General features: G+C 39.1%; 1 protein-coding gene across 1 annotated transcript; it reads left to right on the top strand.

Annotated features, from left to right (window-relative positions):
* The first annotated feature begins 7,160 nt into the window (after nucleotides 1–7,160).
* On the top strand, nucleotides 7,161–12,388 carry agmat (agmatine ureohydrolase (agmatinase)). Its single transcript, XM_034537783.1, has 7 exons — nucleotides 7,161–7,450; nucleotides 8,362–8,564; nucleotides 8,721–8,769; nucleotides 10,124–10,319; nucleotides 11,489–11,668; nucleotides 11,889–11,973; nucleotides 12,068–12,388. The coding sequence occupies exons 1-7, from the start codon at nucleotides 7,161–7,163 to the stop codon at nucleotides 12,139–12,141; spliced, it is 1,077 nt and encodes a 358-aa protein (XP_034393674.1). The 3' UTR covers nucleotides 12,142–12,388.
* Nucleotides 12,389–13,572: the final 1,184 nt, after the last annotated feature.

Here is a 13,572-nt window from a genome sequence, read left to right as displayed (position 1 = left end):
CCGGTTGTGTGGTGTGAAGTTTAATAATCAGAGCTGCTTTCTTTTCTCAGAGACCAATTAGTTACATCGAAACCCTCATGGCAGTTGACATCTCATTAAGCTCCTCAGCAAATTATGCTAACACGCAGTAATTCTCCTGGTCAATATCAAGGGAGCGCTGAGTGCTTCTCAAATGTGTGTTTTGACGTTGTTGAGTCTCTGTTTCCATACCAACTTTATTCCTTTATAGCTTTTCTTGGCACAATTAGCAAATGACAGTCATTATTGTCGACACACTTTGTGAAATAGCTCATTTTTACTTTTTAGCTCAGAGTAAAACATGTTGTATTGCTCTCATACAGAATCACAGTTATTTTTAAATGGTCCAGTGAAAATATTTTATATTTTTATGAAATGTATTATTCTCCAATTTGATTGAGTTAATCAATATGCTCATTGTGTAAGTCCTCACATCCAAATTCGGAGTCTATGCAAACATCATAACCATACCTTAAACATACCATAACATGCTGTTGTATAAGTGCTTTGCTATCATTTGATGGAGTTTCTCCCACTCTAATCTAGTTGAACATTTCTATACACGGAGATGAGAGGTGTATAATCATTATCGTCGTGGGCACACAGCATGTCTGTGTTGGGAGCAATGAATGCTGCCTATGGCTCACCAGATATGAGGTAGATAACATATTTAGCTTTTGTTTCTCCTATATTTATACCATAGTTCCTAAATTACATGAATAGATCGTTTTTTTCTTTCCTGTGTAATACAATGGCTCCTTATGTATTAATTGTAAATAATTGTTTTGTCTGCTCTCCATAACAATTAGGGGCCGGTGTGTAAGATCCATTTTGTGTGTTTTTGTTCTGTTGGACCTCCCACCACTAGGGGGCATAGGGCCGCTGTCAATTAGGACAGAGGCCAATATTAATCAGGAGGAGCACGATTGACAGTGGTTGCTAGACTGGCAGGAGCATATTGAGCTAAATCCATGCCAATAGTTTTGTTCGTTTGAAAAAAAGATTTGAACCTGAAAATTCAAGTTTTGGTCTTGATCATTGAAAAATTCAACAATGTATTCGAAATAAAAATAAGTGTATGAAAAGTTGTGTTGGTTTAAATATAATTTAGATTCAGTTATGGGTTTTTTTTCGAATAAAATATATTTTTTCATTTTTCAGTAGCAGATTTTATGTTTTCAACTTTCAATCTTTTTTTTCAGGTTCAGACTTTTGGCCGGGATGTGGCGTGGGGGCGTGGTTTGAACTACAGGGGCGTGGTATCATGAGTGACAGCTTAACAAAGAAGGCTGACGACATGCCTCAACTACGTTGCCTTCAAGAAACGTGGGTACTGCGAAAATGATGACTTACTCCTTTATATACAGCATATTCACGTGATTGGCAGTAGACACAATTACAACAGTAAAGAAATATTTAATTTAAGTAATTGCAATTAAAATGTTATTGAGAAGGAAAACTAATATGATAGGTTAATAGCCATAAATAAGTCAAGTACTTATATAATCTGTCTGCCACTACGATAAAGTGGCAATCAGAAAACATCAAAGTAGGATAAACTTTTCTTGATTGATAAATAGCTCTTCATCATTGATGTGTGGCTTTGGCCCAACTGGGACTCGAGCCTGTGTCCAGAAGGATATTTGAGGCCACGGTGCTGGAAACAGTGACATTTCAGCACCTTGGACAGCGTTAATAATGCTGCAATTTCATTGGCTGTCAGTGAGTTCCAGCTATACACGTCTTGCCTTCGCGAATGAGTCTCCCGTACTGCTGCTGAGCTTAGAATAAACCAAAGGATTCACAGAGTACTATTAATGTAACCCTCGGATAAGTAAATATAGCACTAATAATCATCATTAACTGCGTTTTCTTTGGTCACATCAACGTTAATGCACGTAGCTCACAAAAGCGAGTGTTGCCTGTGCAATCACGTGTTTGATTTCGGTAAATGACGCAAGAATAAAAGTGTGATGTTCACGGTGAGAACGGCGCCACCTAGCGAGCATAGATATGCATGAAATAGGTGAGTAAGCAGAGAGCATATAATGGACACGTGTGTGGATGCGAGCGGAGAATAAAGGCCCGGGAACCTACACCAAGTTGTCGTTCATCTGGTGTATATACTATAACCACCCAACAGAAACACGACATTGGTGACGAGGAGTAAATGGAAAAAATACCTCGAAGAATCTACCCGATATATCTTTGTTTCTCGAGCAGAAGAAAAAAAAGAGGAGAAAAACAGACACGCAGGTGAGTGAGGCTAACGCTAACGCTAGGTCAAGCTAGCGGAGCTTAACAGACAGACGTGAGTGGCAGTCGGCACACCGCAGAAAGAATGGCAGTAAACACCGCTGCGCTCCCAGCTTTCGACACAGAAACTGACCCTGGCTCAGTTGGACCTCGCTGGAATAAATAGATGCAAAGGTTTGAAAATTACACCACTGCTATGAACATCGGCGGAGATGCTAGGCTTAAAGCATTATTGCTACATATAGCAGGAGAACGAGTGCATGATATCTACGGCACAGTGGTTCTCAAACTTTGTCTGTCGCGCTTCACTTCGGAGGAAGAACATTTTTCGTGCTCCACCGCCCCAACAAAATTGTAACTAAATGGTCTATGCTGAATTTCTATTGAAATAACAACTTTTTGTGACTTCAAATGACTTCAATTATATTAATTATAAAGATAAAATAAATGATAAACTGAGTCCACCTCATATTTGAAGAATAATATGTGTGGATAATATATGTACAATTTCATTTGTATTGTACTGTCCTGTATGACATTTGTCATGCATATGACGGATTTCTTCTCTGAGCTCAAAGACTCGCGACAACACTTTTCCTCGTGAGAGCCACCGAGCTTCGCTGTGAAGCAGCTGAAAGCTCCGCGCCCGTCTCCTCACAGAGTGCAGAAACAGTCGTGTGCGAGATTAACTGGTTTTTGAATTAACTGTTTTTTTGTTTACGTCCGTGAGGCAGATGTGTCGTAGGAGTGGCCTCTCAGGACCCATGTCGACTAACTAGGAAATACACATTTCCATTTCTGTCACGTTCTTTTTATAGTATGTTGTTAAAGACTAAACACGGATGACTTTGCTGTAACATGCACTACCTGTTCGGGAGGCTGTGGTTGGTTGATACGCCGAGGACACGGAGCGAGGACAAGAGTGAAAGACAGAGTAGGTGACTCTGTTGATGCCTGTTCAATATACTACTAACTTCAATAAATACTTGACAAAACGCTCTTGTTGTCAGTCTGATGTGTATGTCATACTTCGTTATCTGTCGTCAAGTCGATTTGAGACCAGTTTACTCTTCATACAGTGTGTAAATGAAACATGCAGACCGTTGTTTACACACAGCTCCACCGCCGCTGTGGGAAACCGATCCGCTGTGGGAAACTGATCCGCTCAAATTAATTTGTGACACAACACTGTGCTTTCTCACATCGCTTATGTTTTATATTTTTATATAAATGTTTTTATGCAGCTCGTTCTTACTGATGGTGTCAGCCTTGGCGATCACTCAGTCATCAGTTCAATTCAGTCGGTAACTAGAAGTCTCATATTCTATAACAGGACACATTCATGGCAAGAGCCTAAAACAACACAAGCTACATATTATGAAAACTGATTGATTGTGTGTCTAGCAGAGTAGAGTCATCATGAAAGACAACATAAATACACTGAGCAAAGCTACCATTTTTATTCCAAAAAAACATATTGTATATTGTAAGTGTATATTGTACATTTTAGGTTATTACATCATATAAATATTGTCCAATTTATTGAAATTGTTGTACTTTTTATGCTACACTGTTTAAGTGGATGGTGCTATTACATTGTGTTTCAATTAGATTAAGTAAGAGTCTTGTACACAAGTCTGTACTCTGCTGCGTACTTGGTATTGAGAAACGGCCTGTGTCTTGGCTTGTGTTGAGCAGCTCCTGTCGGCTCCGCAGCACCCTCTGCAGGCTTGAGTGAGCTACGACACGCAGGCTTGTGCGTCGCCCAACATCCTGCTGACAGCTAATACTGGGAGCATCGCTCATACGGATTACACACTCAGTGCTGTCGATTTCTTCCTCTTCTGCTCCCTGTTAGCTGGCCGGAGCTGGTCACCACGGCACAAGTCCTGCAGTGCATCTTCAGATGCTGTATTGATGAAAGGTTAAAGGTCAGATTGTTTTTCAATCCAGAGTATATAGTCTTCTCAAGCCATTGCATTTCCCACATGGGAAACCTTTAAGAAATGACCTATTATCAGAGGCAGTAAAAAGACAAGACATGCTCACCATAACAATGTTCAACATCTTAATTAAACGTGTTGGCATGCTAATAGCTAATTAGCACTAAAAACTAATTAAAGCTGAGGTTCATGGGAATGTTGTTGATTTTTGAAATATTTGGCAATAATATTGACATGTTAATTGCAGGGATAGTAGAGAGATCAGTAAAGTTAGAATTCATCCCAAGGTCAACTGCCCAACTGTCTGTCCAAAAATGGACGGAAATCCATTTGAGACATTTCACTCAAAACCACAAATGTCAACCTCCTGGATGTGCTCGAACCGGGGTTTTCAGTCTAAGACTGTTCTATGCAATCTTATTTTGATAACGAATGTGATATGTACCTCCCACTTTGAAAACCTCTGTGCAAGAGGAAGAGTGAGGGGATCACCCAAGTAGTAGTAAAATAGAGCCACGATACCGGTGCTAAACTGATACTTTTAAAACGATACCGGTGCCTGAACCAATACTTTTTTTTAAAACACAAAACAACGATTGTTGACATTAAAGAAAGGCACATTTTTTTCTTTAACCTGAACAATATATGAACTGTTTAAAAGTATACTATAAATAATACAAAATCCATTGCTTCAAACTACAGCTTCAAACTTTAATTTCAATCTATGAACAATAACAACAGTTTACAGTATACTTAAATAAATATAAAGAAATACAAAACACACACACACACAATCTGTAGACAGCTTGAACCTTCAGCAATTCTTTTGCAGAAATATGAGCATATTTGGCTTCTCTGGCAAAATACAACACCTCTCCTGACTAATTGCATGTCCTGAACAGGAGAAGACCCTCTCAGATGGTGTCGATGAGGCCATTACACTCAGGTATGTGTCTGAAAGTGCAGACTTCATCCACCACCAGGCTGCAGGGTCTTGTCCTGATGGGATTGAAGGCATACTTTTGGAGATTTCAATCTCTTTCTGGACCTGTTCAGCGATGGAGAGGGCACTGCCTTTAGTGGTCCTGAAGAAGCTCTCGGTCCTCATCCTTGAACAGCTTCTCTAGGACTGACTTCTTGGCACGAAATATACGTAGAAGTAGTGTTTAGACAAACATGCTTCAAAATAAATGCATTAATTTGAATAAATAAAATACATTGGAGGATATTTATTGAACATCTTATAGAGAAAATATAAATTCAAATAATGTTAAATATGTACACACAACAGAAGCATCACTGCACATGCCATCGCTAGTTTCCATAACATTACACTGACTTGCAGGTAGCCGTTTGCTAGTAGCTAGCTAGCTACGGTAGGCTAGCTAGCTAGCTAGCTTAAACATGGTTATAATGCCTAATTTATCATGTGTTGTAATTAGGCCTACTTTTAAGTGCAAGACTTGCTATCAACGTTACGGTACTAACCTGAGTTAAGGCTGCTGTCGGTCTCCACGTTTTCAGGGGGACCGGTCTCCCCACTGCCGGTGTCAGGGTGTCTCTAACTTGATAACTCATCATTTTGACTTGCTATATTGTTACTTTGAATCTCCAAACCGTAAGTTACTATACCATAATATTGACCATGAGTGTTGTTATGCATAAATTAGTCAAAAAACAGAAGGCTCAATGTTGACTTCTCTCATTATTTTGTTCTCAGTATTCTTAGCCCATGTAGTGCTGGTCTTCTGCAGCTCCTTGCTATATACTGTATCTATGGTGTGGAACATGATATAAAATACACTGCCAGTAAGAGTGCTATCTTTATCTGTAGAACAAAAGAGGAAAAAGGTGTACAATTCCCTGACTTCAAATGGTCTGATAATTACCTCGGTGTCTGTGATAAGGTAAAATATATTGGACATTTTATTACAGAACAGATGACCGATGATGAAGATATCTATAGGCAATCAGAAACTGTTAATAGCCAAGTAGTTTTACACCTACAAGGAACTTAGCGTGGTTTGGGTGGTGCAACATAGGACATCAGACATAACAAGCAACAACAGTAGACAACAAATAAACAATCAACAATGTCATAGGATGTATGCACAAGCAAACATTCTCTCACGCAAGTTTAGTATGTGTACAGATGGAGTCAAGATGTCTCTGTTTAGAGCCTATTGTACACTACTGCACACAAAAAAGCAAGCCTAGAGACTCCAAGTAGCTAATAATGAAGCCATGAGAATATTACGGAAGAGATCGAGATGGAGTAGTGCCAGTGAAATGTTTGTGGCTGCAGGAGTTAATACCTTGCAAGCTGTTTTAAGAAATCTTATGTATACATTTATCTGCTGAGTTAATGACTCCGAAAATGAAATAATCTTGGTTTTATCAAACATCAATTTTAGTTCCCAGCTGTGGAAACATTGGTACAGCTGTCTATTTATAAGGCATTCGTAGGTCTATGTATTTTACTTGTGATTTTGTATGTATTTTATTCTATTTCATGTTTTGTACTATCTGGACCTTGAGTCTGAAATAAAAGTTTGATCTTGGCAACATTTTAGTAACTTGGATGAATTAATAGTTGCACCTGCTGGCTTTCTCACTGCTACGTGACTGTTAACCTATTTATGGACTCATGCTGCCTTCACGCACACAAACATTTCGTAATTTTAAAAGCTCAAGCAGATGAATGAACGACATGAAAAGCAGCTCAATGTATTTGTCCTTTGAGGCGATGTGATATATGTAGCATGTATATGATGATCAAGGACGGCACGGTTAACACAGCAGCGTGCGGTCATTTAAGTAGGCGTTTCATAGCATCGTGGTGTACTTTTGGTCACGTCCTCTGCGGCCAACACAGAATATTCCGAGCTTGAAAACGCATCAAATAGCAGCCGAAGTTCTGTCATCAGGCAAGTCGCGGAAACTATGCTTTCTTTTGGGAGAAACCTCAAAGTATCTCGCGCTGCAGCGGACTTCTCTCTGCGGACACGTCCAGCTTTGGCTCTCTGCAGCGACAGGCGAGTTCTGCGCACAAGTCCCCAGAGGAAGTGCTCAGGGAAACGTTACAATGTGCCACTGAGCGCCGAGTTCGTTGCAAGGGTGTCGGGTATCTCCACCATGGCCAAGTTACCGTACCAGGAGACAGCGGACGGGCTCGATGCGGCGTTTATCGGGGTCCCAATTGACACCGGGACCTCCAACCGACCTGGAGCAAGGTATGCATGTTGCTGTTGGCTAAAAAATAGCCTTGGACCATTTAGTTTATTAGAACGTAAAAAAACTAAAAAGGAGCTCAAATTATTTGTAAAAAGAAAATCATGCATTCAAAATGTATAGCTCACACCAAGATAGTACACAGTCTTTAAAAGCTCTTCCACCAACAATGGTGCTGTGTCTAGGGTAATCCGTCTGCTTGATAGGAAGTTGTGGCGTCAGTACAAGGTTTGTGTCAGTATTCCAGTGTTTAAATGGTTGCACAAGGTGGACAAACCAAAGTTCAACTGCAATGATGCAAAGACAAAACTGCTACACATTGCTGTCAGATGAATGCAGTTTAGTAGGTACAACATTCCCTTGTCAAATAAAGTGCTAAAGAAGTGTCTTGCATAAGAAATAGGCCTATTCAAAAAGCTAAATTCCCTCAAAACTGCACTTAAGTATTGTATTTGAGTAAATGTAATTTGTTAATAACAAACTAGGTCCGACTCCCTCAGGGTTTTATTGAACAGGGTCTACTCAGAGAGTTTGTTCTTGTCACGCTGGTCAATAATGCTGATTATATGGCCCTTGTTGGTCCCAAAAGACAATAACTTTTAGTATTTTAGAAATGGCGTTGGGTAAATAAACTAGAAATGGTTGTGACCCAAACAAAACCACTTGTCGTACAAACAAACCGAGTGGATCAAGTAATTACCTCTCCGGAATACAGAAGCATGGCTGAATGCATGTATCATTTAACATACCAACATGGTACAGCACATTGAGTGCAAAAAGCAAAAACAAGCTCTCGAAGATTGTTCGAATTGCAGAGAAGGTGATGGGCAGGTCTCGCATAATAACAATCCGAAACGGTCCAGTTTGCTTCTCAGCATTGACATTTAACCAGATCTTTCCTCCACCGCTGCAGGTTCGGTCCTCGTCATATCAGAGCGGAATCTGCCCTGTTGAGGTCCTACAACAGTGGCACCAGGGCAGCACCTTATGAGTCCCTCATGGTGGCTGATATTGGGGACGTCAATGTGAATATGTATGACCTGAAGGACACCTGCAAACGCATCAGGGACGCCTACAGAAAGATCATGGCTACTGGCTGTATTCCTCTGACTATGGGTAAGAGTGGCTTGAGAAACTAGAGGAGCAAGAAAAATGTGTAATGTTTTTACAGTCACGCCAGTCAGCAATGGCTCAGTAAATATTTTAAAGTAATTAAAGCAGGCTCTGCAACGTAGCAGTTTATATACTGTAGTTCATTTTCGTTGTCTACAGGTGGCGATCACACAATTGCATATCCAATCCTCCAAGCGGTTGCTGAGCGGTAAGTAGGCTATGCTTCATTGTTTTACACATGATCAGGGTTGCAAAATTCCAGGAATATTCAAAGTTGGAAACTTTCCACGGGAATATACGGGAATTAACAGGAATAAACTGAAAATGTTGGGGTAATTTAACTGTATGTACCTTGTCATAAGCAGACATGCATGCAAACATTAATAATACGACTTTTAAAAATGACTTTTTTGACATTTTGTGAGTAGAACTTTATTCTTTCATCGAACAACAAAAACATGAACGTTGAATAAAAAAGGTGTATTCCTTATGATCACCACCCCTCAACCCACATTTTTGTTGTGTTTTTCCCTGAATCCAAATGCTTTCTTCCTGGACCTCATCAACGTCCTCCTCACTACTGTAAAAAGTTAGTCTACTGTATACAAATAAACTTGGTATTAAAATGAACATGGCTTCAGTTTACCAAGTAATCAATATGCTATATGACAAACAGTGTTAGGAAAGTTCACTTTCTACATGAACTAGTTCAGTTCATAGTTCACACATTTTAAAATTAACTAGTTTAGTTCATAACTCAACACACAGTTCACAGCTCCAAAAAGTGAACTAGTTCAGTTATTTTTTTAAATATGTTGAGAGCTATAATTGAAATCTCTATCTGTCTGCAATACCGCTCTTGGCCTCTACGCAACTCGGCGCTCTCACACTTGCCAGGCATAGGGCTGAAACGTTCAGACGCAACACTGATGACAAAGATGTTCAAAAACAACAGAATGTTTACGTTTATGTTTCTGTCAGACAATGTTCCCAACCAGCTGCATTCAGGGTCCAGCTGAGCTAGGCGTGCATAGTCTTGTTCTCAACTACACTTAATTTCCCTGTTGTATGCTTTTGCAAAAAAACGTAGGCACATTTTTTTTTTTTTTTTTTCACAATTCCCGAAATTCCCAAGCAAAAATTTGCGTGGAAACTTTCCGCCCCTTTGCAACCCTACACATGATATATTTAATCAGATTACCATTACACTGCCGGGACAAGTTTGAACATTTCCTGTTTTTTGTGTTTTAGGGCAGAAACTAACAATTACTTTCCTTGTCAGTTAATCTGATGTTTATTTTTTTTAATATCCTTTAGTCTGTATGAAAAGAAAAATAATAGTGAGAAGAAATCCTGAGAACTAGGAACAGGGTGAGATCTTCAGATGTCTGACCAATAGTCCAAAACTCAAAGATATTCAATCTAAAATGATTAGCTTTAAAAACATTGTATTCTTTCTTCATTTCCTGTACATTTGACCTCTTGACATTAACTACCTCTTAATCATTTCGTACACAATGGTCTCCTTGCCTCACTCATTCTGGTCTGTAATCATTTGTCAGGCATGGTCCAGTGGGTCTGGTCCATGTGGATGCTCATGCTGACACAAGTGATGTGGTCTTGGGGGAGAAGATTGGACATGGGACCCCATTCAGACGCTGTGTGGAGGAAGGGCTACTGGACTGCAAGAGAGTGGTCCAGATCGGCCTGCGTGGCACAGGCTACTCTGCAGATTCCTATGAATGGAGCCGGGTACAGGTACCTCTGCTAGAATGCTGGAGGTCTTCCAGAAAACACAATGCCTCTTTCTGGTTTTTCTGCACAAGTAATAGTAAACAGTTCATCAATGGCATAAGATAAAGTAAGAGAATCCTTTATTAGTCTCACAGTGGGAGGGGGGGGGGGTTTACAGGATTACAGCAGCAAAAGGGGTTAAGTGCACACAAGAGACATAGTAAAATAAAAAACAAGTGATATAAATAGTAAAAGAACAGCAGTAGTCTACAATAACTGAATATTAAATATACAGACAGAATAAATCATGGTAAAAGAAAAACAAAACTTGGACTAAGACTGATTACCATAATATAGGGCTGTAAAATATGATTGTTCTGCTGCTTGTTATGTCAATTAACCATTTAGTCAATGAAATGTAAAAAAACCAACATTCACATCCTATTTTCAAAGATAATGTCTTCAAATGTCTCAATTTGACAAGATATTACAATCACTAAAATATTGTTTATCAAAAGTTGTTAAAATACTTAATTTTCTTTTGATCACTTAAAAGGTGAATTGACTTAAACTTGTAGATTAATGTGCTGCATTAATATGAAAGTCTTGCTCTTAAACATTTTTCTGCATCTGCTTTTTTATTACCACCCATTTTATGTTAATCTAATTATTAACCTCAAAAGCACACCTGATTAGGTTTAATATATATGATCGGCAGACTTTTTGACGTGTCTTGTACAACCAGCTGCCGTAAAGAAGCTGTGGGGCCGTGTGTTGCAAACTGCCCACGATGCATATTCTGAAGGCTTTGTGTAAAAAAGATGTCCAAATAATGCTCCTATAACCTGAATAATATTGGCATATCTCACAGGTCTTAAATCAGAAAAAGGTTTAATTTGGACTAAAGCCTATTTCGAAGTATCTCAATGGAATATGCTTTTTACAGTGTCGGCCTACATGACCCATATAAAATGTGTAATATTGGAATTTGTGCATATACTAGTGGAATATGATGTGCATGTAAACGTAGTCCGTAAACCAGTATAAACAATACCAGTCAGCAAAATAAACCTGGGTTTTCCTCCTGTGACCTGTGTGAATGTCTTCTGTGAGAAAAGCCTGCCATGTGCTGATATCGAAGAATAAAAGTGATTGTCGTTGAAGAAAAAAAACTGATTTTGTATTCTGTGCAGGGTTTCCGTGTGGTCCAAGTGGAAGAGTGTTGGTTCAAATCTCTTGCACCTCTGATGGCTGAGGTCAGGGCTCAGATGGGCAGCGGCCCAGTTTACCTCAGTTTCGACATCGATGCTCTTGACCCGGGCTTTGCCCCTGGAACAGGCACTCCAGAGATAGCAGGGCTGACTCCCATACAGGTAACCATGGGCAACCCACTTTAATCCCTCTGAACGGTCTTTGATGGTCTGATGATGCAACCCTTTCATATTACAATGTACTCCAGTAGTTCAAAACAAGTACTGTACCTCCCATTTACAGATAGAAAGTTCTGTTTTTAACAGAGTGAATGTTCTGTGTCTACTTATCTTCTCGGCTGTATGAATATTGATATATATTTTTTGTTTTGGTTGGATATAGGGAGTTGAGATTATTCGGGGCTGTCGTGGTTTAAACCTTGTTGGATGTGATCTTGTGGAGGTGTCTCCCCCATACGACACAACGGGTATCTATCTTTTTTTATTTTATTTTATATTTCTCATCAAATTGGTGTATTTCATTAGTATGACCATTTTTTATATATTTCTTTTTCTCAACAGGGAACACTGCACTGACTGGTGCCAACCTCCTTTTTGAAATGCTGTGCGTCCTCCCAAAAATGAAATACTTCTGATCAGTAAAGACATCACAGAACAGGTAGTTTGTTAATAATGAATACACAGATGCCAATGTCAAATGAGCAGGTGGTCCTGCTGAATAAATCATTATTTTTTTATTACAGCCGTCATGATGGTGAATGCACTATTGACAACCAATTAAAACTCTTCACTGTTGGCGGATATTGTTTACACCAACTTGTAAAACGCTTCATATTCTCTTTATCCTTTAAGTACATACTATATATACTATATAAAAATATATACTCCAGGTCCTATCGATGACATGATTATGCCATCTTCAACTCACAGTACCAACACAATTATATTAATATTCTTTTCGATCATGTTGAATGAATGAAGCGCACACAAAGTTTGACTGTTTGCTACATATAAAAAGCTGTATGTATGTGTATACACATGCATATACTCTTCCAATTAAAATACTTATAATTTTAAAGGAAAATGAAAAAAACCAGGGTTGTCATATTTTGTTTGACTGTAAAAATAATTTACAGTGAAGAATCGGAGTAAACTCATGAGCAACAACAGCTGAGGTGACGATGTCATCCAGTCTGCTGTTCCAATTGCAGAAAGTACACAAGTCTGTACTTGGCGTACTTGGTATTCAAAAACGGAGACCGGATGACGACCTTTTGAGAGAAGAACTATTTATTTCAGCATCCACTGATCTTTCTTCTGCATATTTACAGAATCAAAGCCACTTTATTATCATCTTTGCTTGAGCTTGGAGACCACAAATGTATAACAAAAAGCCTGCATTGCAATTTACAGCACATTACTGGTAGTGGGTCGTTTATAAGTCAGGGAAGGTCAAACAAAGTTTTATTCAGAAGTGTAGGATTTAGTGTTTTCTGACTTAATATTTAGGACTTTAAATCAGGATATTGCTCTCATTGGGAACATTTGTTGTGGCATTTGTATTTGTCTACGGAATAAAAGAGACCAATGTTTTGAGGAGAGGCATGATTTCTCCATTTCAGCAACACCGGACAAATCATTGTGTTTTAATTTGTACCTGATATTGAAGTTGGTCCATTGTATCCACTATTATTCCATGTAATACCTCTTCCAACTCCAGTAGAGGGCACTTAATGCTCACGTTTACTGTATTTAGCTTGAGAGAGTCCAAAGGTCCTGAGCTGGAATCAGCAGTTCCCTCCTGAGAAAGATCACTTCTAATAATGTCTGCAACAGCACCTAAATGAGCTGTACATTTCCATAATACATGTAATTGCTTGCATTTATTAAGTAATACGTGGAGTGGAGTAGAACTACGTTTCAGGAATGCCAGAAAGGACTTTGAGTCTTTGTGATGTGCGTCTTTAGGGCATGATAATTACACCACAGGCTCATTTATTGCCCAATCAAAAGAAACCTGATGAGGATTAGCTCTACTTTGTTAAAACTGCAGCGTTGATTTCATT

Source organism: Cyclopterus lumpus, chromosome 7 (assembly GCF_009769545.1).
Source record: "Cyclopterus lumpus isolate fCycLum1 chromosome 7, fCycLum1.pri, whole genome shotgun sequence".
NCBI classification, from domain to species: Eukaryota; Metazoa; Chordata; class Actinopteri; order Perciformes; family Cyclopteridae; genus Cyclopterus; species Cyclopterus lumpus.
This window is presented reverse-complemented; position numbering and strand designations above follow the sequence as displayed.

What these genes read in the sequence shown, in the direction of transcription:
- agmat (XM_034537783.1), top strand. Translation starts at nt 7,161, where the DNA reads ATGCTTTCTTTTGGGAGAAACCTCAAAGTATCTCGCGCTGCAGCGGAC. An exon ending in CTCCAAGCGGTTGCTGAGCG is followed by an intron (nt 8,770 to 10,123) that starts GTAAGTAGGCTA and finishes ATCATTTGTCAG; the next exon opens with GCATGGTCCAGTGGGTCTGG. An exon ending in CAGGGCTGACTCCCATACAG is followed by an intron (nt 11,669 to 11,888) that starts GTAACCATGGGC and finishes GGTTGGATATAG; the next exon opens with GGAGTTGAGATTATTCGGGG.